Source organism: Pipistrellus kuhlii, unplaced genomic scaffold (genome assembly GCF_014108245.1).
Source record: "Pipistrellus kuhlii isolate mPipKuh1 unplaced genomic scaffold, mPipKuh1.p scaffold_m20_p_1, whole genome shotgun sequence".
NCBI classification, from domain to species: Eukaryota; Metazoa; Chordata; class Mammalia; order Chiroptera; family Vespertilionidae; genus Pipistrellus; species Pipistrellus kuhlii.
In genome coordinates this window covers 15,101,632-15,126,516 of record NW_023425404.1, presented here as the reverse complement: position 1 = coordinate 15,126,516, position 24,885 = coordinate 15,101,632, and the positions used below count along the sequence as shown (strand labels likewise).

Below are 24,885 nucleotides of genomic sequence, written 5' to 3'. Positions count from 1 at the left end.
TAAGTGGCATAAGCCTTGAACTTCAACACTGGGCAGTAAATTCCAATCACCAAATCTTACAGTCCCTTTTCAGCCTTCAGTCGGCCTCCTGTTCTGCAATTCTCTCCTGTCTTAGTTATGAACACTTAGCTCTCTTAGTTCTTATACTATACCTTTCTTAATTCCCTTTTCCTTCTCTCCTTAAGGCAAGTAAATATTCCTCAATGTCAGTTGTCTTTTGTCCTCTTATTTTTTCTCCCATGTGATTATTCATAATTTCAACTGTAATCTGCAAGACAACTCCAAAATTTATATTCTGCCCTAGTTGGTTTGGCTCAGTGGATAGAGCATCAGCCTGCAGACTGAAGGGTACCAGGATCTATTCCAGTCAAGGACACATGCCCAGGTTGTGGGCTCGATCGCCAGTAGGGGGCATGCAGGAGGTGTAGGAGGAAGCCAATCAATGATTTATCACTCATCATTGATGTTTCTTTCTTTCTCTCTCCCTCTCTGAAATCAATTTAAAAAAATATATTTTAAAAAATTGTATTCCTACTTCTACTTCTGGATTTACCAATTTCCTGCTGGGTACCTGGCACCTGGATATTCTGCTAGACTCCACCCAACATTTCAAAATCCTCTATTATTTCCCATAAAACCGGACTATCCCAACTTTCTTTTATTGCCACTACCATCCTTCCAGACTAAATTTTTTATAATAGTTTTAAATTTTTCTCCACTGTCAATCTTCATATACAATATGTTGGCAAATCCTATAGTCTAACATAGTGACATGCCTCATATGCTATTATTTTGTCTAGCACCTCTCTCTTTAGACTGGGGATACTTTTAGTTGAACTACCATAATCACCTTCTTTCTGATTTCCTCGGTCCTACCTCATACTATTCTATCCAAATACTACATCCCCAGTCCAATCTTTCTAAAGTACAATTTTGTTTATACCACTTTGTGGCTCAAAAACAAAAACAGAAGTTGAAGCAGGGGAGGAAAAAGTGCATGCCTGGTTTCTCATTCTGATATTCAAAGTCCTCCCCTTGAAACCTACATTCCCAATTTAATCTCTCATTATTCCCTTTCACGTATCCTATGCTCTAGCTAAATCACATAACTCATTACCCTGAGACAAAAAAACAAACAAACACAAAAACATATATTCTTACTTTCACACCTGCGCTTAAGCTATATCCATTATCTGAATACCCTTTCCTTTTAAAAAAATTCTACTTATCTCCTAAGATTGATCTTAAATAGGATTAGTTCTGATACCCATAGTGTAGAAATGAATACAAGGTTTTCCAATTGATGGACTTTGATCTCATGCTACTAAGACATATTCTGATCATATTTTTAGTGTGTGTGTGTGTGTGTGTGTGTGTGTGTGTGTGTGTGTGTGTTTTAAAGATATGCCACAGGGAAAAACTTCCAGATGTCTCAATGACTCAATTATTTTAGTTAATTCCTGGGGAAAGACTATTGATTGTAGTGAGAATATTCACTTAACTAACTTAGCCTGTGATAACTGTATTTCTCATTTAAAGAAATAGGTATTTATTTCCTCTCAGAGACAAATAAGTTAATGATGTAGTCACGTTAACAAATGCCAGATGTCATAGTTCAATATCAAGAGCCAAGTTTCATAATAATATGAATGCAAATAAAAAAACTATATGACATTCAACGGCAAGAATACAGAGCTCATCCCTGGCTGGGTGGCTCAGTTGGTTAGAGCGTTGCCTTGGACACCAAAAGACTGCAGGTTCAATTCCTGGTCAGGGGCACATACCTAGGTTGTGGGTTCAATACCCAGTTGAGGCGCATATGAGAGGCAATCCATAGATGTTTCTCTCCAACATCAATGTTTTTTTCTCTCTCTAAAAAAATTGATAAAAACATATCCTCAGATCAGGATAAAACAAAACAAAACAGTGAGTTCAAAATAATCTTTGGCATGCTAGTCAGTAATAATTGCCAGTAACCACTGCATATTTATCATAATCTCAGTCATTTTTCATGTAAAACTTATTCAGTTTCACAATAGTCCCGTACGTTAGGAACCCCTATGTTATTGATAAAACTAGAGAGGTTATGCAGCTTGTGCATGGCATATATAATGGGAGCAGCAAAGCCAGGATTCAAACTCAAGCTGCCTGGCCCCAAAACTTTCACTTTAAAACACTATAGAAATTTACACTGTAAGCAGAATTTTATTTCAGTAACATATCACCATCCATCACATTAATGCTGTAAATTGAATTTTAATTGATTTTGCAGTTTCATTTGTATCTAGGTTGTCCCCCCAAAATGTATGCACACAAGTTGAATAATTATAAAGGCAGTGTTTATTAAAATACATTTCATTTTCAAAATTGAGCTATCAACTGTTAAAGTGCATATACATTTTTTGGGGAGAGACCCCTGTATGTAACACACTGAAAAAATTTAGAGCTGTATAAAAAATATAAGGTGTTTACATATTAATATTTTTATTCATTTGTATGTATTGAAGTAGCGTTAAAATTTAAAAAGCAATTTAGTTAACTGCTATGTCACTGACAAGGCCTTTCTAAATGTGACTGATTTGCTACTTTGAATCTCCACAATACATAACCATCTTAAAGTCAAACTAAATCATGCCTTATGTCATAATCACTTTATCTACTACTGTAAACATCTTGAATAGCTTGTATCGAAACATCATTGTAATCCCTATAATACCCAAATAGTGTGTTGATTAACACTTGAGTATAAGAAATGTCACATGATTTTCTGAAGGTTGGTTGCAGAGTACACCCTGCAAACAGCCATAAGTCACTACACGAAGTCTGAAGGACATATTCTCAATATGACACAAAGCTGAGAAGCACGTGCTCTATTAGCAGCTTTACCCACGGATGACTCGGGGTGTATGTAATCTTGGTCCTCTGCTGAGCCTCCTTCTGCTAATGGGGAAGAAAGATATTGGTGACATCAGGCAAAAGAAGGTGCTCTACAGTGTACAGGCATATTATGCTAGTTATGCCTTTGGGTCTTCCTATTTAAGCCTAAAGGTATTCGAATAGAAGCGGACTTTTACACTAACTGCTTAAAAAAATAAACAAGTGAAATGCCAAACAAGAGGCCTTTTAGAAATGCAAAGGGAATTTCTTTTTTTAAGAACCATTTTTCGTCCTTTGCCCAAGGTAAGCCAGCCCCATAAAACAAATTATGATTCTTTCTGTCTTGGCAATGTCACCTTTACTCCAAAGACAAATTTGCTTTCTAATATTTAGCTCCTCTAAGCATTTTTACAGATTCCAGCTCATTATTGATTAACCATCAGGTTCTGTAAGTTTTACCCCTAAGTATATATGACATCCTTAAAAAAAAAATCAACATATTTACTAATCTAGACCAGAGAATCTCAGTGTGGTCCCAGAATCAGCTTGTATGATTTTGATTAACAACGTGGAAATTAGGCCCTATCCTAGTATTCTATGCTTTATCCAAGCTCTCCAATTGATCCTGAAGTTTAAGTTAGTTCCAGTCTAAAATGCCTGAAATTGTCTTCTAACTGGTTTCCATACCCAGTCTACTGAGCCTACTTAATATATACTTTATGCATCCACAGATTTCATCAGTGATTTTCATTTACTGGCATAGTGATTAAAAAAAAAAAAAAATATATATATATATATATATATATATATATATATATATATATATTGTGTATATATATATCTGTTGACCTATTACAGAAGATAATGAAGGCAATCCAGTAGGTCAAGACCAGTATTGAATTTTCTTAAAGTAAAATTAGAAGAAAACATAATATATCAAAATAATCACATATAGATTATTTTGTTAAAGTTTGCTTCAATTGTGTATGTGTGTGTTTGTGCGCACATACACACACGTACATTTCCTATTACAGTCGATAATTTAAAAAGTTTAAAAGACATCTGCCTAGAGCAGTGCTTCTCATACTTATTCACACTCACCCAGGGATCTCATTATAATGCTGGTCAGGGGAGGTTCCTGAGGCTTGGCATTTATTTCTCACAGGTTTTCATGTGATGGCCAGATAGTCTTGGACCTCACTTCTAATACCAAGAGCTATTCAAATGAGAAATCTTAGACTACTACTAAACTGCTACTTCAGCTTCCATAATTCATGGCATAGTAAGTTTTATTGATACAGCAGATTTACAATATGCTAGAAAATTTTACTAAATGTTCAGACAATTGGGATAGTGGTGTTCTAGCTGTTCTGATGGGAAAACAAAAATCTTTGCTTTAATTAGAATTGTTAGCAGTCTTTAAAATGAGTTTCCTATTTCCTGGAAAATTAGGAAATGAATAAAATGAGTTAAAAATTTGTTTTATTTGATGAGTAATAATTTGGAATTGCCTCAGGATAATCTAGCATTATCTCAGGATGTTAGTTACAGGAACTCTATAACTACAGGATACTATAAATGTATATGCGTAAGATGTAGAAAAAAATGGGTTCAATTTAATAAGCACTGGCCTCAGGTTATACTCTGGGTATTTAAATTTTTAACCAAAATCCTTAAAGGAACTGCAGTTGGAGGGAATGGATATCTCTTTTTTATCAAAGTTGAAGGGAAGAAAATTATCTAGTTTCAATTAATCAGGACCATCCATGCTATAATTCATTCACAGAGCAACTAACTTACTAGATGCTTACTCCGTGTCAGCTAACGACCTAAGTGCTGGGAACACAGAAATGGGAAGACAAAGTACCTCTCTAGGATTCTGTATATTTCAATGTCTCTGCAACTGACTGGATGAGAATTTTTAGTGGGTCTTTCCTATTGATTTCTAGATAAGGGCAGAAACAAGACTTTCATTTTTTTAATTTTCCATAGCACCTGGCACAGTGCTCTGCAGGCCATCAAGTATAATAGTTGATAAATGTTAATGACTACTCAACTCTTTCATTCACCAAATTAATAAGTGTACTTGAAGAGAATATGAAATGCAGCTGACTAATGGCCCAATCTGTGCCATTTTTGTTATCTAAGAGGTTTGGTCAAAATGAAACATTCATCTGTGCATTATAATAACCAGCTACATCACCCTGAGCTTTATAAAAATGTATAGTTTCACTGAGGATTTAGTACTTTTTTTGACTACTCACCTGACACATGGGAGAAATGAGAAACCTAAACAGATTCCCCCCTCTGCCCCACCCACGACAAAAATAAAATTTCCTCAGATTCTCTGGTAACCTATACAGATATTATACCATCTTTACCATCACACACAAAAAATGAACTTTGGGTGATGAATCTCCAGTCCTCAGCTCAGCTTCATATCTGCGCTGATAGATCTGGAAAAGATGACTGATCACGGTAACCTACTGAACTCTACAAATTGGATATTTTCTGAACCAAAAAGCCAGGCAGGAATATTCCCAAGAAAGGGGTAGAAGTAGGAAGTAGTGTCTAGGGAACAAGGGACAGTGAAGGAGGCCGAAGCCAGTTCTCACCGAGAGGATCTTATCACCCTCCTGGAGCCGCCCATCCAGGGCCGCAGCCCCATCCTCTTTGATGCGGCTGACGTAGATGCCACTGTCGTTGGAGACATACTGCTGATCTGTCCCACCGACGATGTTGAAGCCCAGCCCTGAGAAAATCATGGAGGAGTTGTGAAGGAGATAGGGGTGAAGAAAAAGAAAGGGTTTAGAGAAGAAGATAAAGAGAGAGGAATGTCCTAGTAGCGAGGGGAGGCTGGTGAGTCAGACTGATGTAGCTGGTGAATATTCATAGGCAAGGTCAGTGAATAATATCACCAAGAGTGGTCAAGTGTATCTAGAATTGCCCCCTCAGATCAGGTAGAACTAAAAATACAAACACAATGGTCAACATAGTTTGTTGAATATAAAAAGAAAGATCTATGTTAACTCAGTGAAAGAATGATGATGATTCTTATATAAGATGTGCTTCTGTTCACATTTGATTCTGATTCTACTGATGGCACTCAGTGGACCCAATTTTTTGACTTTCCTTTTATTCATGTAACAGGGTTAGCTGTGTCCATGAGAAGAAGCTATGCTTTTAACTAATTAGCAAATAAACTATTTTTAATTTAGTAGAAGAGAGATTACCAACCAAACTTTACTTTCCATACTTCTCCAACCTTTGGGAGAATTTGTGCATGGTGGTATTTTGGAAGAAATGGTCTTGGTAGTCTTATTTATTTTTTCTATTTTGCTTTGAGGGGGCAGTAGTGTGTTGGCAGCAAACCTGGGAAATAGAAAGATAACTGATGCTTCATTATAGAATGAAATTATCAAATTCACTCTTCTTTCCTTTTCTACCTCAAGTGCAAGCAAGCTCGTACTTTGGTACAGTGATTACTAAGTTTTATTTGCAGTAGAAAACTGATTCAATGATTAGCAATTCCCCATTTCAGCTTCTCCCCATCCCCAGGTAACCACCATTCTTTCTATTCCTCCCTTCTAGGAGTGACTATTTTAAATAGGCATAAAATTTCAATTACACAAGATTAAGCTCTAGAAATTTGATGTACAACATTGTAGAGATAACAATAGTGTATTGTACACTTAGAAATCTGTTAAGAGTCCTAGTCATTTAGCTCAATGGATAAAGTGTTGGCCTGAAGACCAAAGGGTTCCAGGTTTATTCCAGTCAAGGGCACATATCTCGGTTGCAGGGCCTGGCCCTGGTTAGGGGTTTGCAGGAGGCAATCAATCTATGTGTTTCTCTCACACTGATATTTCTTTCTGTTTTTCCCTCTCTCTTTCACTCGCTAAAAAATCAATGGAAAAATATCCTCGGGTGATGATTAAATAATAAATAAGTAAATAAATAAAAACTATAGTGTTGATTACATAACTCAATCATAACTTTTTTAAATCTGTTAAGGGAGTAGATATCATTTAAATGTTTTAATGCAAATAAAACAAAATAAACCTGACTATCAAAATAAACCTATTATTTTCATGTACCAACCATTAAATTGTGGGATTTCAGTTTGTGAAAACCATTGTTATAAAAGGATTTTATCTATGCAATAAGAAGAAAAGAAAAAGAACTTCCCTAGAGTTTTCTTCACGTCAAGTACTGTAGAAGTGAAAACACAGAGCAAAGAGAAAGGAAATAGTTTAGAAACAATTAAAAAACAAAAATCAGGTAGTACAATTGGCAGGATTAGCCATAATCACTAGCCTACTTATTGATTTCAATAAAAAGCAGATACTTAAAAAGACATATGTGGGCTTTCTAAAAGTTCTCCTCACTGGTGGGATGAGAACTTACATGTAAAGCTCATAATATTAATATATGCACTAGAAAATTAATCTGTGATTTAAGAAAATGCATGGCTGAAGAGAGAAGCAGCAGGAAATATTTCACTTAAATAGTGTAAATTGTGCACAATAGAATATCTGCAGCTAGAGAATGAAAAGAAGGATTTAAGATACATGACAGAAGAACTACTTCTGGAAAATGACTATTTCAACTTCCTTGAAGGCAGTATATAAAAAATGTAAAGTTACTAAATGATTTCTCTTAATTTGTATTATGGTGGGTGGCAGGTATTGGAAAGGGGCTGGTGGAGTTATTTGAGATAAGATGGAAAGGTAGGTGGAGCCTACCTTATGGAAGGCTATGAAATTACTTAAAAACTGTGACAGGTCTACCCTAGGTGGCTCAGTGGATAGAGCCTTGGCCTGTGGACTGGAGGGTCCTGGGTTAGATTCTGATCAAGGGTACATGCCTGGATTGCGGCCTCTATCCCCAGTAGAGGGCATGAAGGAAACAGTTAATCAATGATTCTCATCATTGATGTTTCTATCTCTTCCTCTCACTTCCTCTCTGAAACCAAAAAAAAAAAAAATATTTTAAAAAAACACACACAACTGTGACAGGTTTGAGCAAGGTGGCTCAGGCCAACTAGCCTCTCTCAATAATGGAAGAAATTATTTGGAGAAAATCTTTCAATAAAATCCAACATCCTAATCAAACACTACTATAGCTGCCACTAGAAATCTTGGATAGAAAGTACATTTTTAGCAGATGAATGCAATATAATAGTAAGAAAGAGAAGTGGCCCTGGCTGGTTTTCTCAGTGGTTAGAGCTTTAACCCACACACCAAAGGGTTGAGGATTCAATTCCCAGTCAAGGACATGTAGCTTGGTTGCAGGCTCAATCCCTGGCTGGAAAAGGGTGCATGCGGGAGACAACCAATCCGTGTTCTCTCTCACATTGATGTTTCTCTCTCTCCACTGCATCTCCTTTCCACTCCATCTAAAAGCAATAGGAAAATATCCTCGGATGAGAATTAAAAACAAGAAAAGAAAGAGGAGGAACTTTGCTACTGGTTATTTAAACCTATAGAACAGTGTCTAAAAAAGAGTGGAAGAAATCTTACTGAAATGTTCTAAAAATAAACAAGTGCAGACATTCCCTCCAGAAATCCAGGCATGTTTATAACTACTGCTGCTTCAGTTGTAAATGAACCACACCAATGAAAACTCGTGGACTTATGTGAAATCCCTTTCTTCAGCCCGAACATTTACAGAACTGAGCTCACTTATAATTCAAAGCACTGCTGCAATAAACAGAAGTCACCAAAGTACTGAGTAGCAGCAACATTACCAATTCAAACCTGGTACCTATGGATATCTAAATAATCCCCAGTTCATGTGTTCATTAAAAATTACTGGTGCCGAAACCGGTTTGGCTCAGTGGATAGAGCGTCGGCCTGAAGACTGAGAGGTCCCGGGTTCGATTCTGGTCAAGGGCATGTACCTTGGTTGCAGCCACATCCCCACTAGGGGGTGTGCAAGAGGCAGCTAATCGATGATTCTCTCTCATCTCTCATCGATGTTTCTAACTCTCTACCCCTCTCTCTTCCTCTCTGTAAAAAATCAATAAAATATATATTTTTAAAATTACTGGTGATTGGCCCTGGCTGGGTAGCTCAATTGGTTAGATCATCATACCAATATGCCAAGGTTTGGGTTCGATCTCCAGTCAAGATGAGCACATACAAGAATCAACCAATGAATGCCTAAGTGGAACAACATATTGATATATGGGTTTTTTTTCTCTCCCTCTCTCTAAAAAAAAAAATTACTGATTGACCATGTATCAGGCATTGTGTTATGTTCTGAGAAAGACATAAAGCTAAACTAGACAGTTCCTGCTTTAATCATAAACAGAAATTTACCCCTTTTCCTGTCCCTTTTAGATTTTGCAAAAGCAAATAAAAATCAGAAGACCGGGTCACAAACTCAACTCCATAACTTAAGAGATTCATGGACTAAAAAAAGTCATTGCACCTCTGAACCACAGCTTTCTTTTCTGTAACATAAGGATTATAATGTTACCCTCCCTATCTCAAAAGGTAATTGTTAGGATCCAAATATCTTAATAAATCTAAAAAAACCCACAAAACTCTTATAAACTAGAATTGCACTAAAGTAGTTGTTAACGAACTAGTAGTACCTGCTTACAGTCCCAAATCAGATAGTTTGATGGAGAAAGGAAGAATAACTGTACAGTACAAATGTGAATAAACCTGAAATGTAGGAAAACAGAGAGATTAAAAAGTCCATCCAGCCTGCTAGTGTGGCTGGGTGTTTCAATTATATAAATCCCAGATACCAGGAACTCTACTTAGGTCACCGAGGTTCACCTATGAACCAGGAGGTCACTGGTTCAATTCCCAGTCAGGGCACATGCCCAGGATATGGGCTTAATCCCCAGTCGGAGGTATGCAGGAGGGAACTGATCAACAATACTCTCTCATCATTGATATTTCCATTTCCCTTCCTCTCTAAAATCAATAAAAAAAAATATTTTTAAAAAGTCCATCCACCCATTAATGGGACAAGACTGGACAAACTCAAACTTTAAGTATGTCTATAACCTTTAACCCAGACATTTCTCCTCATGAGCAGTATCTACAAAGAGTGGAATTTAAAATAAGCAATAATCAGTCCAGCACATGCACCAACCAACTGCAACAGATGTCAGTTGGAAGCAAAAAGGGAAGGACCATCCCAGTACATATCTGTTGATTATCACCTGTGTCTTAGAGCAATCTGCCATAAACAGGGTGGACCACATTTCCTGTTGGTCAGGGAGTTTTGAAATACTCCTGTAATAAAAATACTCCCCATCAATTTCAAAGGCATCTCAGTTTGGACCAATGTGATCATCCTATCTATAAGGATGATGTAAGAATATGTTAATTGCAGCATGTTTTGTGATAGCGTGGACTGACGGTAATTTAAGTGTCTATTCTTTGGAGAATTGGTAACTAAAACCTAGTTAAAAGTCAGAAGCACTGAATAATCCTATCTAATAAAAGTAATATGCAAATTTACCATATCTATACTATACCAACAAGGCACGCCCACCAGCCAACCAGGAGTGAGTATGCAAATTAATCCAACCAAGATGGTTGTGGGCAGGAGGTTTGGGTTTCCCTGGCAATGGAGGAAGCCAAGCTTCCTGCACACCCTGGCCAGTCTAGGCCTCCACTCAAGGCTACAAAGTTTCAATTATATAAATCCCAGATACCAGGAACTCCACTTAGGTCACCGAGGGGCATGGCCGGCCTGCAAATCACCACAGGCCTCTAGCCCAGGCCACCCCACACCCCAAAGAAACCCCCACCCTGATCCAGGACATCCTTCAGGACAAACCAGCTGGCCCCCACCTGTGCAGCAGGCCTCTACCCTATCTAATAAAAGAGTAATATGCAAATTGACCATCACTCCAACACACAAGATGACTGCGCCCATGTGGACACAATCAGGCTGGCATTGGAGTGGTTAGGGTGATTAGGCTGGCAGGCAGAAGCGGTGAGGGGTAATCAGGAAGGCAGGCAGGTGAGCAGTTGGGAACCAGCGGTCCTGGATTGTGAGAGGGATGTCCGGCTGCCATTTAGGACCGATCCCTTGAGGGGTTCCAGATTGGAGAGGGTGCAAGCTGGGCTGAGTGACACCCCTTTGCCCTCATGCACGAATTTCGTGCACCAGACCTCTAGTCTTCTGATAAATTAAAAACCCATTCGCACAAAACAGTATTATCTATTTATAAAAATGCATGCATATTTAAGGACATGTGGAGACATATTAGAATGGGTAACTATTAGGGGAAGATAGTACATGATGAGGTTAGAAATGAAGGGTAAAAATAAAACAAAAACAAAAAAATCTTGCATGTACTGATGATGACAATGTGTTATGGATCTAAAGGATATAATCAATTCAGTTCTCAGCATCTACAATCCAAAAGGGGTTAAGGTGAGAGAGCAAAGAAAACGACTACTAGTAGATTCACTAGAGATAAAAAAAAAAAAAAAAAAAAAAAAAAAAATTTAAATGTGATGCGAACCAAAATATCTAAACTGTAGTCACTAATATTGGGGTGGGTGGAAGGGCCTAAAATGGAGTCAGGAGGCTATTAAGAAAGTGGGGCCTAACAGCCTATGCACATTTGAGCCTCAATTCTCAGAGCTGCTATTAAGTTGCTAAATCTGTTGCTAAACACAGCTCAAAGCTGAATCATCAATATCCTGGAACAACTGCTACATGGAGTTTACCTGTTTCCTATAGTTTTTGCCTCCCTTGTTTGCATATTGGAACTAACCAAACTTTGTTAACCTTCATTTGCATGAAAGAATTACGTTTTGTGATTTTTCCCTTTAAGAACCCTTATTTTGTTCTTCCTTGGTCTCAATTTAGGTTGCTACCTGAATCTATGTATCTTGGGCTGCAGCTTCTTTTGCTCATATTAATGCTTTTTACTCTTTACTACAGTCTAAAATTAATTTTGGTTTGCAGTGGCTAGATTAAAATGGGTGGCTTAGTCTCAACTTTAGAAATCTTAAACACAACAAAAGTAAGTATGGCATAAGAATGGCACCTCCTCCATAGGACTGGGAGAGAGTGTGCCTAGGTTAAGAGCCTTGGAAATTTAAACAAGAAACGTCTTCTTGTGGACTGCTCCTATTTCCAGGTCTGGACCTTGAGCTTGTTTATAAATAAGATCAGTAATAGCAGCAGCAACACCTAAACGTATTGAGCATTAAATATGTACCAGGTATTCACTATGTACTGCACATATATTATCTCATTTAATCTTCTCAAAAAAAAAAATGTTACAGGTGAATTTAAAAGGTGAGACATAAAAACATTAGGTAACTTCACAAAAGGTCAGTTAGCTTTTCATAAAGCCAAGACACTAAGCCAGGATGTTTAATTCCAAAGTGTGAGTTATAAGCCATTTTATTACTACACTGTATCTTTGCAGAAAATATAAAAAAATGGCTTTAGAAAAAAAAAATCTTTGGCTCTGAATAACAAGTGTTGGGATAATTGTAGAACAGTCCCCAAGGGCAATATATTCCAGAGAAAGAATTGGTCCTTCTGGAAACCCTTAGGATCTCTATTGCCAAACTTTCAGGCCAGAAAAGGAAAAACCTTTAATTTATTCAGTTGTAAAATAAAAGACCAGTGTTTAACAATCTGTTATCCTAGAAATAATGTCTGAACATAATTAAAATGGAAAAAAAACTAGTCCACTAATATCAATGACAAATGTTGCTTGCTGAGTTATGAACTCCAGACTGACAAACACCCTATTTTCTCCCTATTTACTTTTTCTGTACAAGATAATTTTATAATTTCCCTTAGATATCAATCCAACTCTACTAAATACACAACCCAGTCCTTATTTATTTTGTGATAAGATAAACATAACATAAAATAAAACTGTATGAGACACAACTCACTGTTTGTTTAGTAGTAAACAGTAACATGAAATTTAACATTCTAACCATTTTTAAATGTGTTACATTAATTCAATGGTGTAACACATTTAAAAATGGTTAGAATGTTAAATTTCATGTTACTGTTTGTGCAACTATCACTATACATATTTAGAACTTTTTTTTATCATACCAAACAAAAATTCTGTACCCATTAAAGAATAACTTCTCACTCCTCCTTCCTCCAGCCCCTGAAGACCTCTATTATACTTTCTGTTTCTATGAGTTTGCCTATTCTCTATATGTCAGATAAGTGGAATAATCCAATATTTGTTCTTTTGTCTTGCTTACTTCCCTTTGTACATTCTTACTGTAACATGTATCAGAATTATTTCATTCCTTTTAAAGACTGGATAATAATCATTGCATGCATATACCATATTTTGTTTATCTAGTCGTCAATGTACACTTGATTGTCTCCATATTTTGGCTGTTGTGAATAATGCTGCCGTAACACTGGTGTATAAGTCTCTGCTCCAGTCCAGGAAGTTGTGTGAGTTCTCAAACTTTGTTCTCTCTTTTAAAGATTCTCTAGTTGTTAGGATATCCTTTGAGATTTCACATGAATTTTAGAATGGGTTTTTCTATTTATGAAAAAAGGCTGATGAAATTTTGATGGATATTATTATACATTGAGTCTGAAGACTGTGTTGGATAGTGTTATTTCCTTAACATTATTAATCTTCCAATCCATGAATGTGGGATATATTTCTATTTATTTTTGTCTTTAATTTCTTTCAGTCAAATTATATAGTTTTCAAAGTATAGGTTACTATCTTCTTGGTTGAATTTACTAACAGTATAAGTATTTTATTCTTTTTGATGCTATTGATAATAGAACTTCTTGCTTAATTTCCTTTTCATATTATTCATTGTTAAATATATAGAAACTTAGCTACTAGAATTTCCAATAGCATGTTAAATGGAAGTGGCAAAAGCAGGCATTCTTGTTTACTTCTGATCTTAGGAGGAAAAAACTTTTATTCATACACTGTTAAGTTTGTTAGCTGTGGATTCTTCATATATGACCTTTGTCATGTTGAGGAAGTTCCCTTCTATTCATAATTTGTTGATTGTTTTTAACATGAAAAAGTGTTGAATTTCCTCAAATACTTTTTCTGTTGAGATAATCTTGAGGGGTTTTCCTTCATTCTATTAATATTATGTATTGCATTGATTGATTTTCTAAAATTTCTTTGCATCCTTAGAATAAATCCCACTTTGTCATGATATATTGTATAATCCTCTTAATATGCTGTTGGATTAACACAATGTAGCTCTCTGATCAGCCTGATTTACTGTATAGCAGCAATTTCTGGATCATAACCACAGGAAGAAGGGCCCAAGTACAATCTAGCAGCTTCACTGAGTTGATGAGATAGGAAATCAAAGTTTGTGGATGATGAGGTTGCTAGAAATTATAGGGTAAAATTCTGAAAAGGAGGTAGTTTGACAGAAAAAAGGAGTTCAGGGCACCTGCATGTGTCTTTACCAAGTACTAGGTCATGCATATGTTGAGTGAAACTCCACAAGGTTGGACACACAAAAACTAGGGAGTTGTATGCTGGATCATTCTCATAGCTCACATAAGTCAGGGAGATCTTCAAGTCCAGAGGTTAAATTACTGGGCATTTTTTGACCCAAAATTATATATCCCCTGGAGAAATCCTCTGATACAAAAATGAAACATGTCACTTGTCATTTTGTTACCTCTCCCAAAAGACAGTTAACAAATATGCTTTGACAAATAACGACAGAAAGAGGGAAAATCTTTCACCTCAAAGGAACAGAAGGATGGTCCAACAATAAAAGCATGTATTATGCCCTCCTCATCTGACAGGAGCAACAAAGAATATGGCCTACCAAACATATTTCAGGCAGTGCCTGCCAGGATCTACACGGAGGCCTCTTTTTATTGCTCCTAAACTTCGCTTTCAAATATCGAGGTAGGCATTCTTATTCTCTCATTCCAGAACCAGCCCTTGTTCAAGCACTGAGCGTAAATGCCAGGCTTCTACTACATCATGTCTCGGTTTGCTTCATTGCTTTTGAAGTGTTTCAATCTCTTCATTTTTGCCTCAAATACATTCTGTACCCTCTCTACTACCCTCTTTTCAACTTTCTCTTACTCCAGCTCTTCTTGCCCAACATACGGTAAATGGCACAATGTATGATCATTGCCATTGCCTGAAAATACTTTAGTTTTGTACAAGGGGAAAAATAACATTATCTAATTTGTTTCCAAAATGCTTCTTAAAGACGTTTAATATATTCTTGGGTTTTTTGTTGTTGTTGTTGTTTTGCCTGACATGATTCATTGCCTCTGACTCTTCAAGGAACACAACATATCTGATGAGGATCCATAGCACTTTCATTATTCTACCTCTTAAAGGTACTTGACACATGCCTATCATAACTACCTTCCTATTGAACTGCAACATTCTTTTTTAATATATTTTATTGATTTTTTACAAAGAGGAAGGGAGAGGGATAGAGAGTTAGAAATACTAGTAAGAGAAACATCCATCAGCTGTCTCCTGCATACCCAGTACTGGGGGATGTGCCTGCAACCAAGATACATCCCCTTGCCGTAATCAAATCTGGGATCCTTCAGTCCGAAAGCTGATACTCTACCCACTAAGCCAAACCAATTAGGGTTCAACATTCTTTTTAATATATTTTTATTGATCTCAGAGAGGAAGGAAGAGAAAGAGAGAGGCAGAAACATCAATGATGACAGAGACTCAATCATTGGCTGCCTCCTGTGCACCCCATACTGGGGATAGAGCTCACAAGCTGGGCATGTGCCCTGACTGGGAATCAAACCACGACCTCCTGCTTCATAGGTTGACACTCAACCACTGAGCCAGGCTGAACTGCAACATTCTTAAAAATAGGGATCATTTTTAAACTTTTTATTCTAGCAGCCATGACTTCTAATCATAATGTAGTGAACACTAAATGAGTATTTTTAAAAATAGCTTCCCTTCATTTCTGAGTCTTCTGAGACCAATAGTTTGTTCTGATTCATAATCTAAATATAAATTTTTTCTTCAATACATAATTTTGATCTTACTCAAATATAATAATTGGCTACTTTGCTGCCTAGCCACATGATTTCAGAGAAGGAGAGGGAGAAATAGAAACATCAATGATGAGAGAGAAACACTTATCAGCTTCCTCCTGCTGATAGTCTTAATCAGAGAGATATCTAGCCTGGGTCAGAAAAGCTTCCTGGAGGTGGTGACTCTTAAATTCAGTTTTAACCACTAAATACAAAGGGGAAGAAATCAAGATGGAACCTTAAAGAAAGGTTAAGTTTCGCCCTGGCCAGTGTGTTCAGTGGTTAGTGTTGGCCTGTGCAACAAAGGACTGCAGGTTTGATTACAGGCCCCACCAGTTGGGGTAGCGTGTAGGAAGCAGCCAATCTCTCTCACATTCTCTCACTCTCTCACTTTCTCCCTCTCTCTCTCCCTCTCTCCCTCTCTTTCTTTCTCTGTCTCTCTCTCCCCCTCACCCCCTCCTTTCCAATGTCTCTAAAAATCAATGGAAAAAATATCCTCCAGTGAGGATTAACAACAACAAAAAAGAAAGGTTAAGTTTCCACAGCAACACAGAGACTTTTAATCATCCAATCTCTACCAATTTTTACAACTTCATCTCCCTTAACTCTCCTTCTATCTAGTCTGGTTTACTCACTGAGTTCAGAATATGCTTAATTTATTTTATTTTCTCTATTATTGCTTAGGCCATACCCATCCCTGTTCCTCACTTGAGCCTAAAGTCAATCTACAAAATAAACGTAAGCTCTATCTTCTTTAATTGGTCAATCTGGCCCTTATCAACAACTCCATTCTTTAAACTTTTCTATCACAGGATCAGATGAACACATTCCCCTATATACTTCCTTTGCCCTCCCATTACATATATGCAGGTCATAATCTGTAACCATCTGCACCTTTGCACAAAGATTTAACTTTTTACATGAGAATGCCAAGTATGTAATTTCCATGAGGGCTAGATTTCATGTAATCAATAGAAAATACAAGGATATAGCATTTCAGTTTCAGCTCTAATTGGTACATGAAGGAATAGGTCATAAAACTGTTAGCACTGTCTCAGGTTAAACAGAAGCACATGAGAGGCTTGTAGAGGCTTACGTGCTTGGACTTAATGATTTTTCTTGTTTTTAGGTTCTCACCTTGACGTGCCCTGGCTCTGTCAACAGCAAACTATAAAAACTTTCCACTGTGGATTGTGTAAGTCATTTAAGATGCCTCAAATCCTTTGGGAATAAGGCATGATATTATAAAATAAAGGTCAGGAGAATGATTGGAGTCAACTCCCTAAACATGGCTTCTCTACTGGGATGTAGCATATGAAACAGTAGACTCAAGAGATGTGGGTTAAATTCCTAGCTCTTGAAACTCACTGGCTTTAGAACTTGGGCAAATACTTAATGTGGATTAATCACTTATCCTTAATGTGGATTATTCACTTAACACTCAAGTTTGCTGTGAAAATCAAATGAGTTAATACATATATAAAGTAACTAGCACAGTAACAAAAAGATATTTGCTTAATTATTCAATATTAAAACATTACACCAACCCATTTATCCCTGCAACTCCTTTTAAGAGACTAGAGAAAGAGAGATCTTTCCCCACTCTTTCAAGATATCTCAGGAGCAACTTACTGAAACCCACTGAGACTCAGCCCTGAACAGGGAATCCTAATCCTAATACCCAATATACAATAGGGTTGTCTTTATGACCAATCTCTACCTGTTTCAGTGGGGGGTTTGAGTGGGGGGAACCAAGATTAGATTCTAATCATACTTCTTAGAGTAACAGAGTCTTTCCAACATTAAGAACTCTCAATTTTATTATTTTTTATTTTTTGTTAATTTCTTTATTGGTTAAGGTATCACATATTTGTCCTCAACCCCCCATTCCAATCTCCACCCCATTCATGCCCCCACCACCCTATTGTCCTTGACCACTGGTAAGGCTCATATGTGTGCACATTAGTCCTTTGGTTGATCTCTCCCTTTTTTATCCCCATTTGATAAAGGAACAAGTAGGAGGCTTAAAGACTTAATCAAACTAGACTACCATAGAAAGAAAACTGGTAGTGTTCCATAAAGCATAAAAGGTGAACTCTTTAAACGCTTGAAGACATTTGAGACTATGACCATTGTCTTTAACAATTCTTCAAGCACCCACTATAGTCCAAAATGGCAGGAATCATAAAATAATATATGAAATGACCAAAGAATCCTGAACTCTTGGAAGTGGAAAAAATGTGCAGTCATCTGACCTAAGCCTCTCCTTACACAGAGGAGGAAGTTGGAATAGGAGAGAAGCCAAACTGCATGCCAAGCTTCTTTTTGCCTCCCCAGATACCTCATTGTTTTAATTTTCCTAAGATTTCATTATTTCCTTTAAAATAACCAAGATCAGACAGAACAGTTCATCTGCCTTGCAAAATGGACCCAAACACTGGAAATATCCAAGATGTTTGCCCCTGACAGAACACTGGCGACATAAAAAGCAAAGATATATACACTGAGTGGACAGATTATTATGATCTCTGAACGCATAATAATATGGCCACTCAATATATATATATATATTTTTTTGAGTGGAGATATATATATATATATATATATATATATATACACACACACAATATATATATATATATATATATATATATATATATATATATATATATATATATATAAATTAGAGGCCTGGTGCATGAATTCATGCATGGGTGGGGTCCAGCCAGCCTGGCCAGGGGGAGAGGACATGGACGGTTGGCCAGCCTGCCTGCTGGTCAAACTCCTGGTTGAGGGGACAATTTGCATATTAGCCTTTTATTATATAGGATATACACTGAGTGGTCAGATTATTATATATTCAGAGATCATAATAACTGGCCAGTCAGTGTACATTCTTACAGTTACCTGATTAAATTATCAAGTTCCTGCATAGGAAGTTGTACACAAAGAATGACAATCGTGTCTACAAACAGAAATGCATACTGAGAACTAGAGGCTTTTCATAGTTCTTCTATAGAAAGAAAGGTCCCTATGGGGACTACCAAAATCACTGGAAGTTTCCAGTGGTGATAACTGACTTCTTCCTAATGTATTTGCATGATGATACAGTGAAAAAAAAAAAAAAGCAAAAAAAAAAAAAAAAAGCTGAATTAGACTGTGAGACTTCTTAGGAATACCACATACCAGGTAAGGAACTCTGGGAGGTTATAACAGAAATCTGATATCTTTTCTTATTAACTGAGCCACCCAAACTTCAAATGATTGTTTTCATCTAAGTTCAATACAAAATTTGTGGCTCTATTCTCTTGTTTATCAACTTACATGAGTATGACATGAACCTACTTAAAGAAGCCACCAGGTGAATAAATACACATATAGTATAGAAATTAAACCCCTTTTTGGGGAAACATATTAGCTAGATATAGTTATTCTTCTTAATTAGTCCCTTGAAGTTTGTCCTAACTGCAATAATTCAGAAAAAAAAATGCTAACATCTGTTAAGATCAACATGGAATTTTAGTGAATGTGAGCTAAACATCAAGCAACATTGTTAGGCAAATACCAAAAACGGTAAAGTGATACTATACGAACTTTAAAAGTATTTAGTGACTAGAACATGGAAGATAATATCAGAGTTCTGCTCTCCTCTAATAAGGAGATCCTGAAAATATTGGATGCCACAGCCAAAGGACTATGTCAAAGTACATTAAATTCCTAAGAGACTAGAAGAAAACCTCAAACCACATCACAAGAGATCAAAAGGAGGTTAGAGCAGCAGGAAGAGACAAAACAGAAGCAGGATGCTTTTAAATCTTTGCAGGGCAATCAGAAAAGGAACTACCATTGTTTTTTAATGGGCCCTATGGAAAGAACAAGTATCAATGGATGAAAAACATAAAAACAGCCCTGCCACTGCAGCTCACTTGGTTGAGCATCCCGTGCAACAGGAGGTTGCTGGTTTGATTCTCAGTCAGGGAACATGCCCAGGTTTCAGGCTTGGTCCCAAGGAGGGGGCATGCAGGAGGCAGGCGATAACTATTTCTCTCTCTTCCTCTTCCTTCCTCTCTGTAAAGTCAATAGAAACATATTTTTTAAAATGAACAACAAAAAAGGACAGATTTTGGTTTAATAATTTTTCTATGTTAGCTTCAAAGTCAGCTCCTTGAAGGTGAAAAGAGATATTTATGTAAAACAGGAAAAGAAAACCTAAGAAACTTGGGCATAAGAGCCTTTGATAAAGGTTTAGGAGCTCATATGGCACATGACACTAAACCATGCAGATAAGCCATGAGTTATATTCTGATAAGTAAAGCCACCTTCCCATCATTTTTTTATAACAAGAAAGAAGGCAAAATATGAATGATTCTGAAAGCCATATGTTATGGGGAAAAATTTATAAAGGGTAGTCAGGCTATTACAAAATTCCATGTGAGAGAAGATAATGGACTGTTCTAGGTAAAACAGAAAAGAGTGGAAGGCTCACAGAAACATTTTGGAGATGGAGCTCATGGTATTTAATGACTTATTGGAGACTCTTGGAATAACAGTATTTAGTGGGATTTACTGTGTTCATCTTGCCATTCATCTATTAACAATAACAACAGTAATAGCCGATACTTACCTAGTGCTAACCATGTGGTGGGAAATATTCTAAAAGTATTACATAGTTGAATTCATTTCATTCTCATGACCCTATGAAGTGTATTCTATTATGCACATTTTATAGAGGAGAAACTAAGGCTTACATCAGTCAAATGGTCAGAGAATAAATATCAAAGAACTAGGAGGAAATCAGATGCCAGATTGAGACCTACATAATCCCACAGCTAAAGCTCCTAAATCCATACACTAGACAGGTGCAAGGGAAAGGCAACAAAATTCGGGACAGGCAGCATGCAGTGACGGTAGCAGCCCCGTGAGTGAAGAGGATCAGGGGGAAGAGGGCTGTGGGTAAATGAAAATTTGGACGGTATCAGAACTAGGGAACCATTATCCATGTCAAGAAACAGAAAATAGTTGGCACTCCAGAAGCATGATGTCTTGTTCACACACACACACACACACACACACACACACACACACACAAATGATAAAATACCTGCTTTGAATCCAAATTCCTGGAGGCCGGACCTAATAATTAACTTTTTTTTTTTTTTTTTTTTCTTTAAGCAAAACTCTGGTTAATTTTGAGGCAGAACCAGGTTTGGGAACTTCTGTAATGGATCGCTAAGTTTTCTTTCTGCTTTAAAATTTAACTTTATACGAAATGACTTTCCCAGAAAGAAGAAAGGGAGGAAGACTAGCACCAAGAAAATGGCTGTGCATTTACAGTCTACACCGTTTATAATTCCATGTTTATTAAAGTCTCTCGTAGAAACAGGTATGGACCAAGCAATGGGAGGAGGGGTGTGCTGTTCATTGTGTGCTGGTTAAAAAGCAGGCTTTCTCCCAGGATTTTCTGGTACCGTTAGCCGAAAGAAACCTGTCCTGACTATAATAAGATGGTAATCCAACTCAAAAATAAAAAATAAAAAAAAATGAGACGGATTCCTCAGGTCCTTGTCTGGCTAACGACGGATGCCAAAATATTGTTCTACATGCTCAAAAGCGTGACAGGAAACCTCTAGGTTGGGGCCTGCCAGCTCTGAGTCCAAAAGAAGAGGTGCGTGCCTGCTTTGCAATCACACTTCAAGGACCCTACTCCCAAAGATGCCCAATTCCGAACGTACCTGAGGGTCCTCGGGTAAGATTGATCTCTTCCTCAGTGACCAAATAATCCACTCTTCCGTTCATATTTTACTGCCTGTCAGGTTTCCCACCTGGTCAACTAGGTCTCGCACAGGTGAAGGTGAATCAATCTCAGTGGGGCGCCTAAAAACTCGGTACTTTCAGTTTCTGCGGCCCCTGGACCGGAAGCGGAAGCCGAACGCGGGGAGCACCAGGAATGCTGGGAATCGTAGTTCTGGTGGCGGATGGGGCTGCGAAATCTTAGACTCTTGATTCCAATAATTACAGGCGGTGGTTGTTCCCTGTGATTAAGCACCTAGGCACTGGAGCAAAGTGAGCCTGGAGCAAGTTACTGCTGCAGGTGGGGGATGGAGGGAAAGCAAAGGTGAGAGACGTAAGTCAGTGTCAAGGGAACATTAAAAGGAAGATACCCTGCAATTTCTAAGAAATCTCCACCAATGGAGCAAAGAAAAAAGAAAAAAGAGCTCTATTATTCTGTGATCACCAAACCAGACTAGGCGTTTCACACAATTCCCCCAAATGATTGCAAAGATAGACAGAAACTTGACTCTTTTATGTAGCCAGGCAGATACAGTGCACAACCTGCACGTTTTCACGGGAGACGTGCAGGTTGTGCACCGTTTGCTATACACCCTTTGGTCAGGCACCTTTTTGGTGGCCATCTATGTTAGTTAATTGCCATAATCAAGAGTAAAAATTAAAACTTTTCTATCTCTATGACAAGCAGGTCCTTACAGCTTTGAGCAAGGCAACTATAGACTTATAAAAGGGACAGTGGAAGGATTTATGGTTACAAATTCACTCAAGAAAATTCTTTAAGAAAAGGGTAAAGTTCTCTTTGTTTTAGTAAAAGAGAAAGTTTAATCCTTAAAAAAAAAATTCTTACAGTAAGACTAGTGGGTGAACTAGCTGTGACTTCAATCCAGCCTTCCTGACTCTGGAGGTAAAATTCCAAAACAGGGCTTTAGGGGTCAAAAACTCACAAGCCTGAAGGATCAAGAGGGTGATTTAAATCTAGGAAATTACCTGGAGTTAGACCACCGGAATTGGTGGGGACTCTAAAGGACTCAACAATGCAGTTCCCATTAAGGCATTCAAATTCAAATTAAATCATTAAAACAGAAGCTACAGTACTTACCAAGCAAAACAAAAAAATAGGTGGATTCCTCAGGAAGGCCTTTTATTAGCTAATTCAGAGAGAAGTGAATATGGAATAGTGGGAAGAACACAGGAGATAATGTTAGAAGGCTTGATCTCAAGTTTTGATTTTATCTTCTTCCAGTTATCTAGCTTTGTGAGCAAGTAACATAAACGTCTCCTGTGTTTCCCCCAACTGAAAAAGTTTCTTGTGGACTATTGAAGGGAAAACCACTAGCTTATACCTGGGAATATTACCCTTCTAACCTGGACACACCCCTTCAAGAGAGACACATAAAACAATAAAAGGAAAAGAATCATCAAGTAAGTTCAGGAAATACTGGTAATTAGTGGAGTAACAGGTTAGGCATGTAAATCGCCTCTATATCTTAATGTAAGTATAGTTTTTTAACAATGATGAAACTTGAATATGTAGGAAGGCAGAAAACTGAGGATATACTGATTTTTACTCAGAAAACAATTGAGAAAAATTATGGAATCAGGATAATGATGGAGGATTGGTATTTAGGGAATAGCAAATACAACAGAGTCTGAGTGATAAAAGCAGAAAGAATTGACAAGGTGATCAAATAACACTGAAAAAATAGTCTAGAAATAGATCAGGGAGGTACACTGGTGCAGAGATATGCACTTAATTCTATTTGCAATAGGCTAAAATGGAATTTTATTTATTTGTATTAAACAATTCTGGAAATTGATAGCTCAGGCCTCCTATCAAGATGCCTCAGTCCCCTGGCCCAGGTTCCTTCCAGCTTTCTGTTCTCTTCTCCAGTCCCCTCCCCTGAATATGGCCTTTGCTTCATGGTCCAAAATGGATTTTGGAACTTCAACCCTCATTTACATTCCAAGAAAGTAGCATAGAAAAGGCAAAGAAAGGTTCATTCCATACCTTTATGAGACCTCTTTGAAGTTTTATGTATTACTTATATTTCAACTAGAGGCCCAGTGCACGTAATTTGTGCACTGGGGGAGAGCGGTATCCCTCAACTCAGACTGTACCCTTTCTAATCTGGGACTCCTAAAGGGGATGTTCAACTGTCTCTTGCAATATAGGACTGCTGGCTCCTAACCATTTGCTTGCCTACCTTCCTGATTGCCCCTAACCCCCCTGTCTACCTGCCTGCCTGATCACCCCCTGCCATCCTGATAGCCCCCAACTGCTCTCCTCTGACAGCCATCTTGTGGTGGCCATCTTGTTGGGGCCATCTTTTGATGATGTGGGGCAGCCATCTTGTGATAATGTGAGGGCGAGGGCCACCTAGGATTTTATTAGTATAGATAGCCAGAAACCTGTCTTATGATTATACCTAACTGTAAGGGAGACCTAGGATATGTTATATTTTAGTGGAATGGAAATGTGCCAACTAAAAAAAATCAGGGCTACTATTATGGGTTAAAAGATGAGAATGGATTTTGGCAGGTAATTGGTAGACTGACCCACAAAGTAAAAACATTGTTTGTCTGAACTAGCCTGTTTAAGACCTTATGACCTTGAAGTATTAAAAAGTATGAATCTTGGGTACCTCAGCCTACTATCTACAAACATTAGTGGAAACTTTGCCTCAAAGCTTGAGGGACCTTATTTACAACTTGCTCTATCTTTGCACATTTCATGTCATATATTCACTTTGTCTTCCCAATCTTGTGTTTCTTCCTATCTTCTCTGATAGATTAAATAGAGAAGGTAACCGGAGACCAGGATGGCAGGACACACACAGGCTTTATTGGAGGGAAGGGTACCACTGCCAGCTGCTTCCACAGAAAGGGACGAAGAGAGCAAGGGCTAGGTTAAAAGTACCTTTAAGGATAGGGGGCGGGGCTTAGGGCACTCAGCACACACTGATTGGTGATTAGGGACCTAGGGACTTAGGAATGGGGGCTTAAGGTATTTGTTAGGTGCTGATTGGTAGTTCAGTGCTCAGGATTGTCTGGCCGCAGGTGGGGTTTACGTCTGTCCATCAACTGGAGGAAGGGAGGATCTATCATTCCAGGCTTCTGGTAATATTTAAAAAAAAATTGAGAGTCTGGGCAAGGTCAGGGGGCAAAGGTCAGTATTCTGTAGCTACTTCCAGCTGTGAAGGGGCGTCGTCTTTTAGGGGC

At 37.7% G+C, this 24,885-nt stretch overlaps 1 protein-coding gene across 1 annotated transcript in view; it reads right to left on the bottom strand.

Annotated features, from left to right (window-relative positions):
* Positions 1-21,795, bottom strand: part of LOC118716038 (synaptojanin 2 binding protein) — a 29,190-nt gene extending 7,395 nt beyond the window's left edge. Inside the window, exons 1-2 of the mRNA XM_036432727.1 lie at positions 21,609-21,795; positions 5,493-5,629 (exon numbers count right to left, since the gene is read on the bottom strand). Coding sequence (XP_036288620.1) covers positions 5,493-5,629; positions 21,609-21,672 — 201 coding nt within the window. The 5' untranslated portion in view covers positions 21,673-21,795. The remainder of the gene's footprint in view (positions 1-5,492; positions 5,630-21,608) is intronic.
* Positions 21,796-24,885: the final 3,090 nt, after the last annotated feature.